The sequence below is a fragment of the Dicentrarchus labrax genome, unplaced genomic scaffold (genome assembly GCF_905237075.1).
Source record: "Dicentrarchus labrax unplaced genomic scaffold, dlabrax2021, whole genome shotgun sequence".
NCBI lineage: Eukaryota > Metazoa > Chordata > Actinopteri > Moronidae > Dicentrarchus > Dicentrarchus labrax.
Genome location: NW_026136719.1, coordinates 10,862,492 through 10,883,935, shown reverse-complemented (window position 1 = coordinate 10,883,935; position 21,444 = coordinate 10,862,492). Strand labels below are relative to the sequence as shown.

General features: G+C 40.0%; 3 protein-coding genes across 5 annotated transcripts in view; 1 reads left to right on the top strand and 2 right to left on the bottom strand.

Moving 5' to 3' along the window:
• Positions 1-2,866: 2,866 nt before the first annotated feature.
• Positions 2,867-6,017, bottom strand: LOC127352094 (aromatase). Of its 2 annotated transcripts, XM_051380240.1 has the most exons (9): positions 5,791-6,017; positions 5,540-5,690; positions 5,289-5,443; positions 5,034-5,198; positions 4,798-4,912; positions 4,573-4,681; positions 4,311-4,473; positions 3,747-3,988; positions 2,867-3,337 (listed from the first exon to the last, which is right to left on the bottom strand). In XM_051380240.1, exons 1-9 carry the CDS (start codon positions 5,984-5,986, stop codon positions 3,080-3,082), a joined length of 1,554 nt encoding a protein of 517 aa, XP_051236200.1. In that variant the 5' UTR covers positions 5,987-6,017; the 3' UTR covers positions 2,867-3,079. The 2 variants fall into 2 exon arrangements, with proteins under 2 accessions (XP_051236200.1, XP_051236199.1); XM_051380239.1 differs by having other exon boundaries at positions 4,311-4,681.
• Positions 6,018-9,313: 3,296 nt separating this feature from the next.
• On the top strand, positions 9,314-14,511 carry gldn (gliomedin). Of its 2 annotated transcripts, none has more exons than XM_051380238.1 (10): positions 9,314-10,413; positions 11,080-11,131; positions 11,220-11,237; positions 11,372-11,470; positions 12,040-12,141; positions 12,282-12,407; positions 12,737-12,820; positions 12,915-13,040; positions 13,190-13,340; positions 13,434-14,511. In XM_051380238.1, the coding sequence occupies exons 1-10, from the start codon at positions 9,871-9,873 to the stop codon at positions 13,897-13,899; spliced, it is 1,767 nt and encodes a 588-aa protein (XP_051236198.1). In that variant the 5' UTR covers positions 9,314-9,870; the 3' UTR covers positions 13,900-14,511. The 2 variants fall into 2 exon arrangements, with proteins under 2 accessions (XP_051236198.1, XP_051236196.1); XM_051380236.1 differs by having other exon boundaries at positions 12,040-12,162.
• dmxl2 (Dmx-like 2) overlaps positions 14,500-21,444 on the bottom strand; it is a 39,353-nt gene continuing 32,408 nt past the window's right edge. The window contains exons 45-54 of the mRNA XM_051380229.1: positions 21,225-21,311; positions 20,805-20,926; positions 20,056-20,194; positions 18,883-18,943; positions 18,484-18,611; positions 18,301-18,378; positions 18,087-18,178; positions 17,934-17,986; positions 17,611-17,828; positions 14,500-16,489 (exon numbers count right to left, since the gene is read on the bottom strand). Of these exons, the coding sequence (XP_051236189.1) occupies positions 16,280-16,489; positions 17,611-17,828; positions 17,934-17,986; positions 18,087-18,178; positions 18,301-18,378; positions 18,484-18,611; positions 18,883-18,943; positions 20,056-20,194; positions 20,805-20,926; positions 21,225-21,311 (1,188 nt within the window). The 3' untranslated portion in view covers positions 14,500-16,279. The remainder of the gene's footprint in view (positions 16,490-17,610; positions 17,829-17,933; positions 17,987-18,086; positions 18,179-18,300; positions 18,379-18,483; positions 18,612-18,882; positions 18,944-20,055; positions 20,195-20,804; positions 20,927-21,224; positions 21,312-21,444) is intronic.

Here is a 21,444-nt window from a genome sequence, read left to right as displayed (position 1 = left end):
TTAGCACGCAAACATGCTAAACTAAGATGGTGACCATTGTAAACATTATACCTCCTAAAGATCAGCATGTCATTGTGAGAATATTAGCATGTATGTTAGCTCAAAGCACTGCTGTGCTTAAGTGCAGCCATGAGAGAGCTGCCATGGCTATCTGTACATTACATCAAAATGTAAATGTAGAGATACATACAGGGGTGGAAGTAACAAAGTAACAGAAAAAAAGGCACTTGAAAAAGCCATAAACTGTGTGCATCTCTTCTCTTCTCTGCAGCAGAGAAGAAGCTGCGGGTGTGTCTGCAACCGCAGGAGGGCAGAGCTCCAGGGAGCTGACACTTAAAAACTGATACATGTTCTCTAAATGTCAGGGGTTGCGAGAGGAGAGGTCACAACTGGGCCAAATCAAACACACCCATGATTTTAGGTCAACAGGTGCATGCTGGGTCTAGCTAAAATGCTCATGGTAGATGCTTTTAACTTTATTGTTATGCTTACTAAATATTAACCTTGCACGACTTCTTTCTTGTTTTAGACAATTCCAGCAGGTGTGACTGTAGTATCTAGTAATCTTTCCATCCCTGGACAGACAGATGGATGGATACTGATGGTGATTAAAAACAACAGTATTAGGCCTGTATGTGAGAAAGTGATAATTAAGGCATCTTTTCACCCTGAAGCCACTTTACACTGTAGTAAGTGCTAACAAATATGACGGATGTTGTTAGAGGAAGCACTTTAAACTGATACAGATAATACATGTGTTATGTTTTATTTTAAAAATTTATATCACCATGATTGTTGTCAGGATTAACAATGACTGTTTTGACTGCTTTTAGTTATATTTTTATAGCAGTCATTAAGTTTAACTTTTTTTTTATTGTTTATTTTCCTGGTAAATGTCACTATAGGGTCTCTCACATCAAAACAATAACAAAAGTTGACGTTCGGTGACATCGTGAAGTAGATCTCACACTAACACATGGGAGTTGTTGTCTTCACCACCGTTGTTGTCATTGCAGTCAACTTTTCTCCTGGTTTCCTTCAATCTTATCAGCAGAGGTCTCCTCCTCTCCAAAATAAACGGCTTTGCTGTTTAAAACCGGTAAAACGCTGAGTAGAGCCATTTCAGCCTAAAAAATCTGTGATTCTTTGGTGCTGTTCAGTGCACAAAGGATGTTGCGGAGGGCCTACCAGCCAAGCTGCTGCTAACATTAGCTCAGCTTTTTTCTCTGATAACTTAAGATCCAGACATCCAATGACTACAATCCTTTTAAATATATAGTTAAAAACAACCAAGATTTAAAGAGTGTATCATAAAAACGTGGCTTAAAACTTGATTAAAATCAGTTTATGGCAGCTTCTGGCAGACAACCACAACACATGTGCAAAGGGGATATGACGCCATTGGCAGGCAACTGGTGAAATGCACCGTTACCTGAATAAAATTCCAGATTTTTCTTGATTTGAATGTTGTTTGAAACATTTGGGACAATGTACGAACACAACTTAACAAAATATACAACATTTAGTGTTTATAGGCATTTTAATGAGGAAACATTACATATTATAGCTTTAAAGATATATCTAAAAAATTTCAGTCCGTGCAACTGTGGTGTATGGGCATGATTTCCATTCTGATGGAGGACAGAAATGAGGTTAATGAGAATATAGTGATTCATTCGCTATGTCCCACGACACCTGCAAGGAACACACACACACAAACAAGAAAACACACACACACACACACACACACACACCACACACACACACACACACACACACACACACACACACACAGTGCTATATTCATGCACATACCAGAGCCCACAGATAGCACTTAAAAAAGAACATTTGAGAGAAAAAAACACATAAACATGACAAACACACAAACAGAGTTACACATACAGCCAGTGCACTTGTTGCTTAGGCGGTGAAACGGTTGCAGATATTGATTAGCCTATCAAGCACTTGTGTGTTGTTGTGTTTTTCCTGACTCTCCTTATCTCTCTGTAATCAGCACAAGCAGCTCCTAGGTGGTTGTATGTCAGTGAAATTGAGATTGAGACTCTTATTTTAGATGTTTCACTCTTGCATCCCTGATAAACAGCTGATGGTTGACATCTTTCGATCTACTGCACCGCACAGCTTCGAACCTTATCTACATGTGTATTTTCTCTTAGTCTCTTCCTCAATACCTCCAACTCTGTTCCTTTCAAACCCACAATCAGACAAACATGTTTGTGAGTAGAGCTCCCGTGGTCTTTCAGCATAATCCTCTGAGTGGTCCTGGTGTTTAGAGAGTGGAAGCAATTCAAACTGAAACATCTGTGTGTGAAATGTATTGCCACGTTTGCCCAGAGGCAGAGCAATTGAACATAATGAACAGACTGGCTGCTATATTTGGCGGTTCTGAGGATTGCATCAGTGTGTTATGTGCTGCAGTGCCCTCTTCTGACCAATCTTTGCACATACAAAAAGAAGAAAAGGTGAGCAATATGTTTTTTTCCATTCTATCGAATATGGATACATTACTCCTGTTCATGTATATGGCTGGAGGTTTTACTCTTAATTTACACAATTTGAAATGCACTTTTCATAACATTCTGTGTTTTAATAATTTAAATACACTTTATTTATATAGCACCTTCCGTACATGAAAAGCAGTTAAAAGTGCAATAACGTGTTTCTTAAATTAAAAGTAAAACTAAAATAATCAACACTTGACTTAAAATAAAATGATAAGTTGGATTTAGGAAGTGTGTTGGTGTAGGGTATTTTTTTTTAAAATGAGGACAGAGATTTTAACACTAAGGGTCAGTTTCTAAGAAAAGAGAAACTACCCAGAAAAAGAAGGCAACAACACACAACATTGGCACAATAATTTACATTTACTTCAGTAATAGCATGTCCAAACGTACATTTCACATAATAGCTCAAGTAGAAATACAATTTTAATACATATAAAATATAAAACTAGCTTTGTACAGTCATAAGATAATATGAATGAAGTAATGAAGATCATATAGTATGTAAGTATGTATTCTGTATAAATGTATAGATACAAATGAAGAAAACAAAGGTCTCAGAGTGTTTTCCAGCTACCTCTCTGTCTGGATAAGAATCTCATGCTGAGATGTTCGGCCTCCTGCTGATGCTCTACAGGCTGCTGGGAGAGGTTGTTGGTCTGTGGGAGGCAGTCGAGGGTCAAGCCCTTATGGGGGCAAACAGAGTACTGGGAGAGCAACGTCACCAGGATGGACTTCATCATCACCATGGCGATGTGCTTACCAACACAGGCGCGAGGGCCTGAACCGAATGGCTGGAAGTAGCGGCGAGGAGGCTGAAGGAGGAGAAGGGCAGAGGAGTGAGGTAGTTAAAGCCCCTGGAAAGAGTTTGTCTATAAATATTCACGACTTAAAGAAAAAAAACTTGCTTAGGTATTTTTTATTAAAGGGTTGACACTCAGAAATCTAATCTGCTTCATTAGGACTGTGTTGGTGTGGTTTGATCAGATTTTATTGACAGTGGCATCAAATTATCACTTCAAACCAGTAAGAAAAGATATGCAGGAATCTCTGAGGTGAAATATCCAAAAATGTTCTAACTTTGGCAAAAAATTTAGTGTTTTGAGGTTCTCACTGCTTATAGTAAGAAGCTGAATGAGAAAACAGCCTTTCGGGGTCTTTAAAAGTAGATTTATTCACTATTTAGTTGGCAAAAAAAAAAATGAAAAAAATACATCTACTTACATTTTTTTTAAAGTTGTCCAGATTAAATTCATTGGGTTTGAGGAAAAACTCTGTCCGGTGCATGTGGCCGGTGTTCAGAATTATATTTGTGCCCTTCGGTACCCTGTAGCCATCTATGATGTCGTCAGACAGGGCTCGACGCATGGTGAAATCCACCACAGGGTGGAAGCGCAAGCATTCGTTGACGAAGCTCTCCAGCACCTGCAACCTCTGAAGGTCCCCGTTCTGAAGCTGTCTTTCACCTATGAGACAATAAAAAACCGTTTCAATAAAAAACAGAACATTGTAAAATTCATATTGCAGGACTGTTGTATTAGACTGCATTAGTTTTACCTAGGTGTACTGTACCTAATAAATTGGCAATGTAGAGCATTTTGCTTATATGCAAAGTGTTTGGTTTAGGACATACTGTGTGTGTGTGTTAAAATGCATTTTTTTGCTGTGCACATGACAACTTCTAAAATGTTTAAAACTAGCGTTTATAAATCTTGTTTGATAGTGCATAATCTCTGCTATATTTAAAAATGACAGTGTCTTTAGGTTTTGATTCTCCCTGCCACTTACCTACAACAGTGTCTATCTCCTGCAGCAGCTGCAGCTCCACGTCTGGATTCTGTTTGAGGAGCAGCAGCATAAAGAAGAGGCTGACAGACAGAGTGTCTGGTGCTGCAATCACCATCTCCAACACACATTGCCTCACATTCTCAGCAGTCAGTTCGCCACGGTTCTGAAAACACATAAATGTGAATAAGTTGAATGGCTCTACTTGGCAGCTTTTCTTTGAAATCTGAGAAAGAAATGGAGGAGATTCAGTTCTCAGACAAACCTGTGCAAATATGAGGTCTGCAGTGAAGTTGATGTCCAGTTTATCTGCCTGCTCCATATCTCTCCTCTTCTGTTCTACAAGACTCTCTATGGCATCTTGCAACTCCTGGCTGTGAGATAACAGATATGTAATACTTGATTATTAAAAAAACTCAGCCAAAAAGCCTAAAGGTGGGTATATGAATGAAGAAGCCTGATGATATGAATGATAAAGTGGGTGACTCACGCTGCTGTCTTATGCCTCTGGTGAATCCAGTCAAACTTGAAGTAAATGTCTGGTTTGATCAGCACAGTCTGCCATGTGTCAAAATACTTCTGAATCTTCAGCAGCAGCTCTTTCTCTGGACACATGGTTAACACAACACAGTAGTAAGATACATTTTCTGTCTCTTAACTGACTCATGCACATGTTTATAAATAAAACAAAAAAATTAAGTGAGAGATTAATGCATGCCTACTCACCATTGACAGGTACACCCAGGAAGAGTCTGTTGGAGATGTCGACCACTGTGCAGCGCAGCAAACTGAGGACATCCACATTATCCAACTTGTCCAGGTCGTCCAGGTGAGTCTGTGTGGAGGAGACACAAACCTCCACTGTCTGCTGCAAGCCCGGACCTGTCAGGGCTGAAACAGAATATAAAAATGTTTGTGACTGTCAAATATTAAGCATCTGAAATCAACTGGATGACGTGATGAATCAGGTTAAAATGTTACCTTTGGAGAAATAGTTGCGTATCTGTTTCCACAGAGTTACATTGTTGTTAAATATGATGCCTCTCTCATACATGCCCATGCAGCTGAGTCCCTGCTTGCTCCCAAAACGTGAAGTATAATGTCCATTCTTCAGTACATGGTGCACAACTGAGGCCCTTTTGGTAAAAAAAGATGAAACTGCAAATGATGCATTTACATTTGGATTGACTGTTTGGTAACTTTATTCATCAGGATTAAAAGACATAACCAACCTGCTGAGTATGAGGGTCTCCTCTCCATTGATCCATACTCTGACAATGTCTCCATACTTGTTGTTGTAGTAGTTGCTGGCTGTGCCTATACCAGTCCAGATGAATCTCAGGTATGACAGAAGTGGCCCCAATCCCAGACAGAAAGAAGGACCTGTTGTGGTAAATCAAAAAGTATTTCAGTGCAAATTCAGTGATGAGGTTAAAATAGTATGAGAACCGACACCAGCACAAAGACAGAAACAGCAACCTACCTGGTACAGTATTCTTGTCTGTGTGGCTCCAGGCAACCAGCAGCAGACAGACAAGCAGTATTAGGGTTATGGTTGCCACTGAGATGCCTGGTGATCCCACTGCAGTAGCATTTGGGGACGTGGAGACCAGGTCTGCCACTATGGTGTCCAAACCTACAGGAGTCATTGCCCGTTCACATGCAGAGATCAGATCCATTTAAAATAACCAAAAGCAACTGCTCCGTGTGAGCTGCCTCAACAATCGGGGCTTTCTCTTTATATGCGGTCTGAGCTGGTTACGAGCCACGTCAGGGCAAAGTAAAAGCCACAACAGAGGAGAAAAATGGTAAACAATACACTTGTAACCTTGAAGGGTTGTATTAGTGCCTGTGCTCTTGAGAGTACAGGACTTAGCTCAGTGAGTACATGTTGGAGTTGGAGTTGGGTTATTTGACATTTTAGTGATGAAAAGCAAGTTTTGCTCCTCCTTTGAACATCAAAATAATCTGATTGGAAACCCTACAAAAGAACATCTGGCCTCTGAGAATATGGGAAAGTCTGTTATTGTTATTATTATTGTTAAAGCTTTATCTGTCTTGCAAAATTGAATTGAAGTTTTTTTCTAGAAAAATCCACACAAGTTTTATTTACTTTTGTATCTATAAAGGAAGACAGACAACGGAAAGCTGGAATAATAGGATCATTTAGAATTTATAGTATTTGTGATTCCTCCCAGATTCCTCCATTGGACTACCAGTAGATGGAGAAGCAGAGCTGTAGGCATTAAACCAGATCTTTAGATTAACTGTGACTGCATCATATACAATGACTCTTATGAGATGACTGTGATCAGAAAACAAGTTCTGTAGCACCTTACTCACCCAGGGCTGTAGCTACAGTTAAAGATGTTGTGCCATCTGAATTTTTTGGGGAAAATTGTGATTATTCTGCATAACAGAGTTTTTGAATAGTTATCATATTTTCTAGACCCAAGACAATTAAATCTGACTATTTCAGGCCAAGCAAAAGAAGACATACATAAATGAATATGTAGTGTACACTAATGCAGCAGTTTTCCTCAACAGAAGTTGGGGAATTTTGATATTAATTTTTTGATTAATTTACTGGTTTTATAACCTTTTATTTGTTAACAGACGTTTTTACTGTATTTATGTAACTTGTTTGTGACGGACACATCTGCCTAAGTGCGTAATGTCAACATGCACTAACTTTTATTAACTAACTAATATTTCATTCCAAACTACTGTGTGTAAAAAAAAATATATATTTTTTTAATTCATTTTTTATTAACTCATTTTTACTGTTTGTTAAACTTAGTTTAAGCCAGCCTTTTATCCTCTATTGCATATTGCTTTCTATGATCTATGAACTCTGTGAACTGTGTTCCTACCTCTGCTTATTCTATGTCCAAGTTGACTCATTTTATTTTATTTTGCAATTTGTGACAAAGCCAGTGCTGTTTGACTCAATCTCTGCCATCGCTCCATTTGCTCATTCTGTATAGAAGACTTTGAATTCACTTACCGCCCACATTCGAGTCCAAGAATGTGAATTGTTCAAATGGCTGACTGTGTGCTGAGGCGCTTGCCTTGATAACGATGCCCTGTATGATGGCTTAGCCCTAGATTGTTCTGCATGATTAAGCCGAGACAACCCACCGTCTCTCCCGAAAACAGAAATTAATGTAACCTTTTCTCTGGGCTCTGTTTTGTGGTCAACCATATCTTTGTCTCCACCACATACAGTATGTAGGGAGTTGTTCACAAGTCAACAAACAAGATTAATAGAAATCTGAATAAACTGAGTTAAATGTCAGCTTGTGCATGATATCTGAACAGAATGTATTAACTCCTCTTTTACCTTTCACTTTTACATCATTACATTGCTAATATCCTTTTTGCTTTTTTTCCACATGCATTCTCACAGCAGTGGGAAGAGAGTATGTAGTAAAACAGAAAGAATGATAATGACACAGAGGGGTATGACTAGAGGAAAAGTGAGTGGATTCAGACCGTGCGCTTTATGTTTTGCGACCAACCTGAACAACCTTGAGAAATTGATCTCACAATTCAGATTTAAAGATGGCTGAGTTGGCAAAGAGATATGAACACAGCTGGAAGATAAACTCACTCCCCAACCACCTCCCAAGACAGAGAACAAGCCATAGAGAGTATAGCTTTAGTGTCTGTTCCATAACTACACCATATTTACTTACTGACACTTTCCTCAACAATGTCTGTCTCTCACTTTCTCTCACGTTTAATTTAAATTCAGGCTGTTTTAGATGTTTAATAAATCTATTTTTTTCACTTTGTAAATTATTTTATATATTGGCTTTGTTTGATTTTCTTTTGTGTGCAATTTTCAGATTTTATTTTCTGTTTTTTATTTTTTTCTCTCAATGAATTAATAATACATATTGTAAACTTGTGAAACTTCAAGGAAGAATGTTTCTTGGAAACAGAGAAAAGAGATGGGTGGGAGGATAAAGTTCGTAAAAAGATACGTCAGGTCATCTGGCTGTCCTTGGCCTGGAGCAGTTAGACAGACATGGATGTCTCAGCCCTGAGGTAAGAAGAGAGATAAGGCTGCTGTAGCAGCTGCACCTCAGGAAGGAGGACACAGAACCAGAGAGGTGGAAAAGAGTTTGTGGGCAGGTCAACATATTTAAACCACATGGTTCATATTAAAGGACAAAGAGCGGTGAATGAGAGACAACAAAGGAACGACCTCGATGCATCTGCTGGAGCAATTCAAGTTATCCAAAGACTGGCTGTCAGTGACCTACAGCCTCAGGCAGGAGCCAACATAACAGATCTCAGGACCTGAATCAAACAGTAATGTTGTATGTCTAGTTTCTCTCTCTTTCTACCTCTTCCTGTTTGTGTGTGTGTGCCACAGTTATATGGGCCCTAACATGGCTGCAAAAGCATGAACAGTAGGTCAGCTACATGAATCACCAGAGAGGTCAGTTTACTGACTTATGGAAACACACTATATTTTTATTGATGTAATTACTTGTGTGATTACAGAAAATAGGCCAGCTACACCTACAGTAAGTCAAAAGAAGCAGTATACAATATCCCTGTAACAGTGAAGAATGCTTCCAGTCCCTGGAGCTGATGTGTCTTTGGCTGGACTGTCATTTTTCCCAGTAAAATGTCACTTTTCTGGCCAAAATCAAAGCAAAAGAAATGGGTCACCGTTGCAGTTGGTGGATGGAAGCTGCAAGAATGTGACATGGACCAGCGCCGAGGGGGAGAAATGAAGGGAGGATACAGGAGTTGGGAAAGAGGGGGCTAACCAACCAACCAACTCAAACTATAATGATGTTAATGCATTTTGATGTCATGTATTTTCTTCTCATTCTCAATACTGGTTCTGGAATAATAATAATAATGTATATGTAAAAATAAATGACCAGTCAGTTTGTCTGGTGTAATGCATGCCTTCATTTGTTATGTATGTGAGTGCTTTCGTGCGTACATCATACATATGTGCATGCCTCTCTCTCTCTTGTGTGTGTGTGTGTGTGTGTGTGTGTGTGTGTGATGTCAGTCTGCCCACGGCGGTGCAGTAGAATGGGTTGTGCTGAATATAAATCAGGTGACTGAACAGGCGGGGGTTTCTTCCCAGACAAGCCCAGAATATTGTGTAATGCCCACTCCTACATTACTGGTTTGTATGGGCGCACACACACACACACACACACACACACACACACACACACACACACACACACACACACACACACACACACACACACACACACACACAACCCCTTCTCCACTTGGCGAACAACACAACAAGCACTGTATTTACCAGTTTGCCTTCAGATAGACCACCCGGGTGGAGCACTGATGCTGAAGCTGACTGAACTCTATTTGGAGCCTTGAAATAATCTGGACAGGACCTTGAATTTCAACAGAGGACTTCCTTCCCGTTGGATTAGTTTGGCTTTGGGAGGTTTGATTTGATTTTTGGTGGCGGCATCTTCAGCTACAAGGTCATAAGACTTGTCTGTTTGACTTTTATCCTTTTATATTCACTGCTGTACTGGTATTGTATTTTCCCCTGTGAATGCCGAGGCTGGTGGGTGACTCTCAGAAAAGAGGAGCAGAAGTGGTAACCATGTGGATCCCGACTCCCAGCATGACTCTCCTTCAGCGGATGGTGCTGTATGGGACGTGTGTTGTGGCGTTGATGAACTCTGTGGGCCTTCTGGTCCTCTTGGTCCAGCAGAATCATCAACGTTCCTTGCTAGAGCAGACAGAGGCAAAACTAACAGAGGTGCAGCAGAGCTCGGTGGTGGAGTTTTTCCAGGAGGTTCCAAGACAAGCGGCGGGGATACAGGCGACTGTGGGGGAACTTCCGCAATACCAGTACCAATACCAGAACTCCAGGAATAAGAGAAGTGAAGAGCTGGAGAAGGAGCTGCTCCATGAGCCTCACCAGGAGGAGGGACAGGAGGTCCATGAGCAGGAGGTCAGCCAGGAGGTGGGAGAGGAGACAGAGAAGAAGATGAAGCATGAAATGAAGCACAAGCACCGACACAGTCAGAGTTACCACAAGGCACATGTGCAGGATGACATGATGATGATGATGACTTACTCCATGGTCCCGGTGAGATGAGAGACCTATACTGGTGTATCTGACTGTATATGAGGGAGAAAGAGTGAGGGCGTGCAGATTTATAAATACTGTACACACTATATTATCTTGTATTATTTTGTTATTGTTGACTAATGCTGGATCACCAACTGGTTAAAATTGGGTATGGTCTTAGGGCCTGTGACCATCAGGGGGCCTGAAGGTTCCAGGTCCAGTTTGTGTCCACTAGCAGTGCAAACCGAAATAATAAAATAGGGGTCTTCCTGCATTATTAGATCATCTCTAGGCCCTTAAGTAAATTTTTTAGACACCTTGTACCTTGTAGATGTACTTGAATATTTCCATTCTGGGCTACTTTTTTGCTTCTACTCCACTACATTTCAGAGGAAAATATAATACATTTCACTTTCACATTTAATCAGTAGCTATAGTTATTGTGTTAATGTTAATATGATACATTGACCAGCTAATTTCTTACATGTTTAGCATGAGTAATAATAATCCTATAAAATTATGTATATTAAAACACATTTTGCTGCAGAGTACCTTTACTTTTGATACTTTTGAGTATATTTTGCTGGTAATACTTTTATACTTTTACTTGCATTTTAAGTTTTACCCCACAGTCTATTTTTGCTCATTTAGTCATGTTGCTAAACTTTGATATTTTTTCTTCAGATCAAATTGTTGATTGACATTTGCAACAGCACCAAGGGAGTCTGCATAGCCGGTACGTCTTAAACATATACTTAAAACTACCTACTCATGTCCAAAATATTATTTGTCATTCTTTAACATCCTCAAACCTTCTGTTGCAGGACCCCCAGGACCGCCTGGTAAGTGAACCCATAATCCCCTTAATTTAAAATCTAGCCATACTGTATGTCTCCTTTGTGGTTTAGTGACCCATATCCTTGCTCAAATGTGTTTTCCACTCAGCCCATGGTGAAGATTTTTTGTGCTACTGTAGGTTTGCCTGGTGCTGACGGTATGCCTGGCCACAATGGGACTGATGGCATCCCAGGAGTGAATGGACTGCCCGGGGCTGATGGGAAAAGAGGAAAAAAAGGTAAGGAAATAATGTGGCTCTATTCTGTTTTTACTCATCATCCATTTTTATTAATACCCCGGGCAATGCTGGCCATTTTAGTGAAGAACTACTGGTACAATGTAACAGTCAAAGGGTTGAGAGTCTAACCTGGGGTTAAAAATACAACACAAAGCACACATAGTCACATAAAATAATGCACACACAACACACACACACACACAAAGAACACACATAGACACAAAGTCAGAACATACCAACACACAGTTTCCGGATCTATATATGTATCATCATGACGTCAGATCTTATTCACAATGGATTCTACTTGTTATTCATAAATGACTGAAGAGGTTGAAACAGCTGTCTTTCTCTCACATTCTCCGATAATATTATTCATTTCTGTGGTTTTGGGCATCAGCTAAAATGGACCGGAAATATTCTCCCACTTCACTCTTTTCTCCTCCACAGTGGATGGGATGATTCACCCGAGCAACTCAATGGAATAATTCATGGTTTTGACAATAGGGCAAAGTATATTGAGTTTATGAATGCAATCTCTGATTAGCTATTTTGCATAATGTCCTCCACAGGGCCACCAGGTGACAAAGGAGACCCGGGGGAAAAAGGAGAGCGAGGAGAGCCTGGTCAGCCCGGAGAGAAGGGACAACCATCCAATGATGTCATTATTGAGGGCAAGCAGAACTTAGCTCTAGGTTTAAAATTAAAATTAAACTAGAGATAAAAAATATAAAATATAGCAAATGCTTCTTTTAAAATGCTCAGATCTTAGGCATTTTTTTTTTTTGAATGTCGTTCTCTCTCTTTTGGACAGGTCCTCCTGGTCCTCCTGGTCCCCCTGGACCTCCTGGACTCATGGGCCCTCCTGGACCTCCTGGCCCTCAAGGGCCTCCCAGAACAAGACACCACAGAGCCAACCTGCAGTCTGCTCATACCCTGGGTAAGAGGCCTATATCAAACTCTGCAGCTGAGAAGATTTTTGACCTTGTAAACAGCCTCAACCATTTATGTATTGCCGTCTGGAGCTTTCGATCATATCACATGATCTTCCTCAGGAGATGAGATGAGAGTTTTCCCTGTTGTCATAGAAAAGTAGATGTTCACATTTCCATTGTTCTGAGCAGTCCTTAAAGGGTTCAGAAAGTTTGAACATCTAGCTACAATTCCATAAAAATTGGGATTGAAAGCTCCAGAACAGCTACTACATGGACCTTGTAGTGAGATTGTTTTGTCTATTACACACACAACATAAGTTGAAATTGTTTCCAGGGCTGTTACATGCAATTCCAAATGATGAAACCTCATTGGTAAAGGAGGCTGCAAAACTACATGGGAAGCCTGTGAAGAAGAACGGTGAGTTTTCAAAGAAGTCTGTCTACATGCACAATATGTGCTGTGTGGTAAATATGTAAGCATCTAAGATCTCTGTTGTTTTGTTCCCCCTCAGAATGCCTGATCAAGTCTCTGATCAACCCCAGGAATGTGACAAAGATGGAAAGCACATTTGGAACGTGGATGAAAGACACAGCTCAGTTGGACGATGAGCGCATATGGGTGGCAGAACACTTTTCTGGTAGGTTTGTTACAGAGTACCATCAGCATGGACACTGACAGAAAAGATTTGAATCTGAAACCAATGTCAAGGCTCTGTGTGTCAAAGCAATACAGGCATGTTAGACTAACTTTTTTACTTTTTGTGAACATTTGCTTGTTCTCCCCCAGGTCGTGTGGTTAAGGAGTATAAAAGCATTGCTTCCTACCAGAACAGCAGCAGTGACAGTGTGGATGTTAGAAAGTTCTACCAGGGCTGCGGCCACACTGTTCACAATGGTTCTTTCTATTATCACATCGCTGGTACTTCCAGCATTGCCAAGTAAGCTAACAGACAAAGTGATGCAGAATTAGATACTTTTGTTTGCATTTGTTCCAATTCCCTCTGGTTAACAACTTGCTTGTTTGTTCACAGATTTCACTTTCAAACCAAGAGGCTTCACACTCTCAACATAGACAACGCTTTGTACCACAACTTTGCCTACCTGCTCCACAACTCAAAGACCTACTTCAAACTGGCAGCAGATGAGAACAGCTTGTGGCTGATCTTTGCCTCCAGTGTAGATGAGAGCATCATGGTGGCCCAGCTGGATCAGAAGACCTTCTCCATCACGTCCTACATAAACACCACCTACCCCCGCACCAAGGCTGGCAATGCCTTCATTGCCTGTGGTGTCCTGTATGTCACCGACACCAAAGACACCAGAGTCACCTTTGCTTTTGACCTGCTGAAGGGAAAGCCGGTTAATGTGACCTTCGACCTGAGGTCTCCAGGTGGAGTGCTGGCAATGCTCTCCTACAGCCCGAATGACAGACATCTGTATGTGTGGGACCACAGCTATGTCAGGCTCTATGTGGTGCACTTCATCTCTGATGAGTGACAAACATAATGTTTGAATATGACATGCTGACTGTTGCATAGTCGGGACAGAGGGCCTCATGACGACTACCAACTATTCACCCTATCTTTGGAAATCATATTTAGACTATAAAGAGAGATCTATACATCACAGTCTCAACTTGTAGAACATTCCTGTCAGATGAAGGTGTAATTGGTTGTTAAAAGTCACGTTTTACTGAAGGAAATCAGTTTTGGTCAATAATTATTGATATCGTCAAAAACATATACTGCTGTGTTTATATCCTATTTGCAATGTACATGTGAGAATTTGAAATTACTAATGGCGTGAAAACTTTTTTGCATTTTCGATCAGTTGACAATTTGTACAACTTGAACGTATAACTCTGTGGCCGTTTGTGTTGTAAGTTGTTACATTATTTAGTGTATTTGCATGACAATTATCGTTTGTGTATTTTTATATAGATGTACATGTTATCCACCCCCCCGATATTCTGTACACAGTCAGTCCACCTGCCTTTCTGATGAAGCAGCATGGTGCCTGGTTGCTTATTCCTCTCGACAGAAAACCAAAAAAAAAAAACCAAAACAAAAAAAAAAAAACAGCGCCAAATCACCCTGATGAAATAAAAAGAATTTATTCACTTTACAAAGGTAAAACTCTGACCATGACCTGTTCTCTCACACACCTCCGGACTCCAGTGCCCTAGAAAGCGTCTACCCATGATATTGGCTTCTTTTGAATTATTACATGCACACACACATACACACCAGACACCAGTAGGACCATCGGTAAAACAGTTAAGATACATACAGTACACATATTGGGCAGAAAGAGGGAGAGAAACACAAATCTCTTTAATAAATACCATACATACACTTAACAAAAGTTACAACTAATCCAGCTGGTATGATACAAACCAAAAATAAAGAAATGCTTTCATGTTTGTACAAGCTGTTGTGGTATTTCATATATAAATATATTTATATATAAATATTTATATATAAATATATTCATATATAAATATATTTATATATAAATATATTTATATTTATATATATTTATATATATATTTATATTTATATCATTTATATATTAAAACTATTTCAAACGTTTTACTACTAGGCCAAATAAAGCCAGACATTCATTTGTATATAACAGTTTCTTCTTCAATAACCTATTCATTTGAAATAAACTTTTAGTGTCTCCAGAATTTGAGTGCAAATACCTATTCCTTATTGATGAAACAGTAAAAACAACTAGCGAGGTAACACACACTTACATACAGTAGACTGTGTTGCACATCTCCCAGTCAGATACAGTAAAACCCCTTACATTCCTAAAATAAAAGGCAATAAGTTAAATAGTTTTACAAAGGAATGGTCAACCAAACAAACACAAACATATAAATAATTTAAATTAATTTAAAAAAACCAAAAACAAATTCAAGAATATCTTGTGCAAAACCAGAAGTGAACCTTTGTGTTTCTGCTCTGGGTGGGTGGGCGTTCAAGTTTGGACCAGACAGATGGAAACATTGAAATCACAGGAATAAAACACATCATCTTCCAAACAGGAATGTTCTAGCAGTGAGTCTGCCACACAAACAGGCATTTGAGGGCAGGTGGGCGGGCAGGCGTACAGAGGGCAAACACAGCAGAGTGAAAACACACTCGAGGACCAATCTGGGCTGGGTCGAGCCCAAACCAGGAGAGGCCAGGGTGAGTGATGGACAGCCAGTGAAAAGGGGAGTGAGGGTGGGGGTGTCACTATAGGAGCAATGCACCATCAACTCTTCCATAAGGGCTGAGAAAAGCCGGGCAAATAGGCAGGGGGGGCAAAACTATTGAAACAAAATGCAGATTCCAACAACTCGATTCACACTGGAAACCACTGACTTAATAACAAACCACAGTGCTGGTTACAGTAGATGCTAAGAGATTTCAGCTGTGGGCACAAAATGACAACAGTTACACACTTTTAAAATTTTTGCTTGAGCACTTTTACAGAGCACTATCAATAGACCTGTGATTGCACCGCGTTACGAGAACAGGACATGCATAGCTTCCCTATGGACACACTCTAAGAGTAGAGATTCTTCAATAAAATTACAATAAATCTAGCTTTAAAATCAAGTATGATACCTTTTGCTTGTAACTTTGCTTTCAGCCTTTGGGGAAAAAAAATATTTGCAGCTCTGTTTCTCATTCTGGATATGATTTACATCAAGTGTAAACCCATGAACACTGCACACTCTGAAAGATGCCAAAAGTATGATAATCTTTTGACTAACTCTTCCCCATCAATTACACTATTAATGCCTAGCAAGTGTTACATAAGCTTTTTCTGTTTTTTCTTGCTGTCTCTTTCCTCTTTGGACACTCAGAAGTGGAAGTAGAAGTTACAGGATGTCGACCAAGCTGCTGGGGATATTGTAGCGGTCAGGGAGGACCCTCATCTTGAGGGTGCCGTCTGCTCCACAGGTGAAGATGCGGTTACCGGGCCGCGTCTCCACCTGCATGACACCGGCACCGATGTTGCGGAAGATGGACTGCTTGGCATGCTCGGTGCTAAAGGAGTGCATGAGCCCGTGACCGGCTAACTTCCACACCTGGAAATAGAGAAAACGGAGGGAGAGAGGATGGAACATGTGTTATGAAAAATGTTTCTTCCTTTTTCACACCAGCCTATTTATTATCATCATGCAGAGTCTGCCACTGCAATTGTCAAGGGCCAAATTCAATTTGCTGTGACACTTTTACAAAGTGGTGTAAAAATTATTTTGTATAAAACAAGTCTGCGTGAGACAACACATAACACCTGAAGGAGAGAACCCATTACGCTTGTTTTTAAGTTGGTTGGTTGCTTGTCAGTTGTCGTGCACTTCAAAGTCATGTAAAATCAATTGTATTTGTTCATTGTCATTTTTTATCATTTATATAAAATATTTTTTAAATTATTGTCTTGTCAATCATCTGTGAAGCACTTCGAACTGCACTAAACTGTATGAAAGGTGCTACACAAATAAAGTTTGATTGATTGATGGTTTTTTATCAAACAGCATCCAATTAATAACAAGTGATGTCAAGCTGAGAAATGTCTCACCATAACCAGCATGGTATCGTGAGCAGAAGTCATCATAGGAGGCGCTACAAAGATGATAAGCCATCCCAAAATGGTTGTGGTATTTTGGTGGAAAATGTTGCACTGAGAATACACGTCTCAGAATCTGTTTCTGGCACAATGTCACTCTGCTTCCACTTAAGTGATTTTATCAGCAAGAGAAAAATAAAAACTTGCAGCCAAAGCGAAAAAAATAATGGAATAATGCTTAAAAGGGAAATTTTTATTTGGCGCTGTCAAAAATAGATTAGAAAATAGTGAATAAATCTGCACCAGAAATAACCTTTAATGTGGTTAAAGCAGAACCATTGTTAAATCAGTCTGAGTCAGAGTGATCTGTACATTACCTTTTGTCCACAGCTGCACAGCTCATATACCTCTGCCTGCTCAGGACTGTGATATGTAGCATGATGATCCATTAGGGCTACATGGTCTCTATCTCATTGACATTAAACTTGAAGTCACGTGTGACTCCAAAGAGATGAGAATCGAACTGCTAGATTATATGTCGGTATGAGATAGGAGTCGGTCCGTACATAGAATGAACAGTAAGACTGTAAAAAATAATGTTTTTGCAGGTCTGTGATTGAGTGATGGAGCACAAATCACCTTCATGTTGCCCTCTGCAGAGCCAGTAACAAAGAAGTCCTCGAAGGCATCCAGTGCGAGGGCCTTGATGGCTGAGTCATGGGCCTGGAAAGTGTGGAGCAGCTGCCTCTGGCGGATGTCAAACACGCACACAAAGCCCTTTCTGCCTCCAGTGATCAGCAACTGCTGCTTAGGAGCATACTGCAGCACAGTGGCCCCGTTCTCATGACAGGGGAACGCTGAAGGGGTGGGTGGGAAGAAATGTGGAATCAGATCACAAAACATCTTGATACACAGGGAAAAATCATTAAATAGGTTTGTTTGAAACACTTGGGATATCTTACCATGGACCATGGTATTGCTAGGTGAAATCAGAGTATCCCACAGGCAAACATTTCTGTGGGAAAAGTAAACCGGTGATTATATTAATCAGTCTGTACCAACGGAGAAAGATTAGTGTTGGTTTAGTAGTGCTCGTCCTGAGTGCAGATACCAACCTGTTATCATTGGACTGTCCGGCCGTGGCGATGAGGCTGGAGGATGTGATGAAGGCAAAATCACCGCAGGTCTTAGTGTGGCACTGCCAACTCTGTTGAGAACAGAAATAAAAACAAACACACATATTCATTTTAATGACACACATTTTCTTTTTTGTCTACAGATGCATATGTGTGTGCTTAAGGACACGAGGAAGGTGGGAGGTGTCCTCACCAGGTATGGTTTGGGGTTGGAAGATGTCTGGTTGACCTGCCAGAGACTGAGGAAGCCCTCTCCGTCAGCAACACCACACTGCAAGAAGAGTACAGAGCAATAAGAACAATCACACCAAGTAGCCAAAACATAGGTGTTGCGGAATGTGTGTGTGTGTGTGTGTGTGTGTGTGTGTGTGTGTACCTTATTGCCCTGGGAGTTGAAATAGAGCCGGGTGACTCTGGCGTTGCCTGCTTGTCTGAAGCAAATGAGCTGTTGAGGTCTGTTCCATTCAAACATTCTCACACTACCGTCCTGAGCCCCCGTCATGTCTGACACACACAAACACACACACACACACACACACACACACACACACACACACACACACACAAAAGAGAGAAATAGGGACAAAAACAGACAGACAGACAGACAGACAGACAGACAGACAGAGAGAGAGAGAGAGAGAGAGAGAGAGAGAGAGAGAGAGAGAGAGAGAGAGAGAGAGAGAGAGAGCAGATAAGGAGAAATTAGCCAAAAAGTTTTGATAATTAAAATGTATACAGCTGATAACTATACACAGGCTACAATGTAGTCACTTACAATACTGATAAATAGGGTGGGATGTCATTCTCTTCACGTTATTTAGATTCCTCTTCATAATCTGAAAAACATCAACAAAAACATCAATTTATCTCATAATGCATGATAATGAAAAATGAGGCTTATCATTAACAAACATTGCAGTTAAACATGGCCCCTCTGCAGATAAAAATGTCTCATTCTAAAAACAAAACTATTCTTAGTTTCAGGTGTTTATACACTAATGGAAACATAATTATGTATAACACTGCATCCTATTTGTGCCAATAGATCCTCCTAAATGTTAAACACTGGAGCTTTAAATTGACAAGCAAATATGTTGGAGGTTTGTCTTATTTTAATATAAATAACTGTTCTCTTCTGTACACTGAATATTTAATCACCATAAGAATTTGAATACAGCTGAATTACACTCTTACACATTGAACAAATTCAACTGATTTCATCTGCTTTAACATCGTTTGAACTAAACCTCCCACATACTTCACATGTGAAGTTGACTGTTTAACTTGTTTAGTGTTTATGCCTGCATATTTCAGCATAAACAAGCTAATTAAGTTTCTTTTTTTTCTATTTTATCAATGTTTCTGTTATGACTCATCAGTCCTACAGTATTTATAAACAGTAATGTCTTGTTACACTTCGATTCACGTGTTGGACAATTTATCAGGACTGGTGGACAATGTCCTGTCTTGCTCAGTGTATCACACTCAGCATTTATCAACATGGCTGGGACATGCGTGTAAGTGTGACGCAAATCTGTACCTTGGGTTGCCGGCTGTGAGAGCTGCTGCTATCTGTGTTTATATGCGTCCATCTCTGCCATGCAAACCTTTCTGTATCGGCCTCCATAGACTCAGCAGGCCAGCTGTTTAGTCGGTATGGCTCAGTTTGGCACGACATTGATAAGAAGTAAAAATATAAACTTCTCCTGAAAATGTGCAGGGCCGAACAGACTGCATGATTAAATCCTAGTAGTTAACTGCCATGTTAACTTAAATAAACTTTACCAAAGCATCATCGCTATGAAACAAGACTGCAGAGTGATAGCACATATTCTACACTGTTTAAAGGCTCCAAAACAGAGGTTAGTTTCCCCCTACAGGCTATTACTGAGAACTACGTGCCCATTACTGCCTGGTTTGGCTGTGTTTGTAGTGCATAAACTCGTACCACACTGGCTCCCATGCTGGTCTGCCCACTGCCGAGCCATGGCATGGATGCAGAGACCTGCATCTGTGGTGGTGCAAAGGGGGCAGAGCTAGCCTGGGCAATGTTGGTATGAGAAGAACGATGGTCTATGTCATCAGAGCTGTAAAACAAAACACCATAAGCCATCATGAAGATGTTTAATACATGGATGTTGCAAAAAGACTCATTCACACACAAAACATTTAGGTCAGCCAGTTTCTTTAAGGGTTTCTACAGGGTTCACCAAGACTTTTTAAGATCACATCGGCCAAAATATGACAGTATGATGGAAAACCAGTAGGGATGATGAAGTTTTGAATTATGTATTGGTATATTAAATTATTTTATTATATTTATCAGCTTGGAACATCCCTAGTTATGACTGGTGTTTTTATTTTGGTGTGTATGCGTGTAACCAGAACATGCTTCTTCCTCAGCAATTAAATTTTTTTTTTTTTTGTAAATGTGTGACTTATTAGTCAATTTTTATTTTGTTTTTAAAAGTAGAACAAAGGGAACTATATCTAAATTTCCTTCTACAACACTGAGTTGTAAATTACAATAAAATAATCTTAAATCCTTGAGGTTTGATAAAACAATGTTTTGTAAGCCCATATGGAGGTGCATCAAATATTTGGAGAATAAAAACAAACTAACTTAATTATGCGTGTGCAGGAGCAGGGAGAACTGAAACTGTTTCTCTGAGGACAGACCAATTACCAGAAACTCACCTGCGGGACTCCTTATCAAATTCCTCCCCTATCCAGGTGAAGGGCTGGACTGCCACCAGACTAGACACGTCCACCTCCTGGACATCATGAGTGGAGGCCAACACTATCTCATTGGAGTTAGCCTGGAAAGCGAGGGAGCAGGGACAAGGAGGGAAGAAAAGACACAATCAACGGGGGATTTGGCAACAGTTTCCTCTAATTTCCTAGAAAGGAAATTGATATGTATTAATTTAATTTAGAGGCGGTTTCCAAGAAAGGGATGTCATTACTCTTTACTTGGTACCAAATTACATAATCTTTTTCCAGAAAAACAATTATTTCCAAGGAAATAATTGTAAAAATTATAGACTAGAATTAAGTGTTTCCCAGTTATTGTTTTTCTCTCTCTCTCTTTCACACACAAACATATGCACTCCTTACCTTATTGATAGCAAATGCCATGATTATATCAGACTCCTTATGAATGATTTTAGCTTTGCCTCCTGGATAGCCCAGATCTGCCTCCACCTGGAAAATCCAAGAAAACACGACACATCAGGCGTCAAGATCTTGTAATTTATACAGTCTGCGGCCAAGACACATTAAAGCTACAGTAGCTCCGGAGCCACTGAGTGAAAATTTGGAAAAAATATATGATTAA

Bases quoted from the DNA above. Each gene is read 5' to 3' on its own strand.
- LOC127352094 (XM_051380239.1), bottom strand. From the start codon at position 5,986: ATGGATCTGATCTCTGCATGTGAACGGGCAATGACTCCTGTAGGTTTG. The intron at 5,444-5,539 runs GTTGGTTATGTC...TTTTACCAAAAG, and splicing joins GAGACCCTCATACTCAGCAG to GGCCTCAGTTGTGCACCATG. The intron at 5,199-5,288 runs GTAACATTTTAA...ATTCTGTTTCAG, and splicing joins ACGCAACTATTTCTCCAAAG to CCCTGACAGGTCCGGGCTTG.
- gldn (XM_051380236.1), top strand. From the start codon at position 9,871: ATGCCGAGGCTGGTGGGTGACTCTCAGAAAAGAGGAGCAGAAGTGGTA. The intron at 12,408-12,736 runs GTAAGAGGCCTA...AATTGTTTCCAG, and splicing joins GCAGTCTGCTCATACCCTGG to GGCTGTTACATGCAATTCCA. The intron at 13,341-13,433 runs GTAAGCTAACAG...GTTTGTTCACAG, and splicing joins GGTACTTCCAGCATTGCCAA to ATTTCACTTTCAAACCAAGA.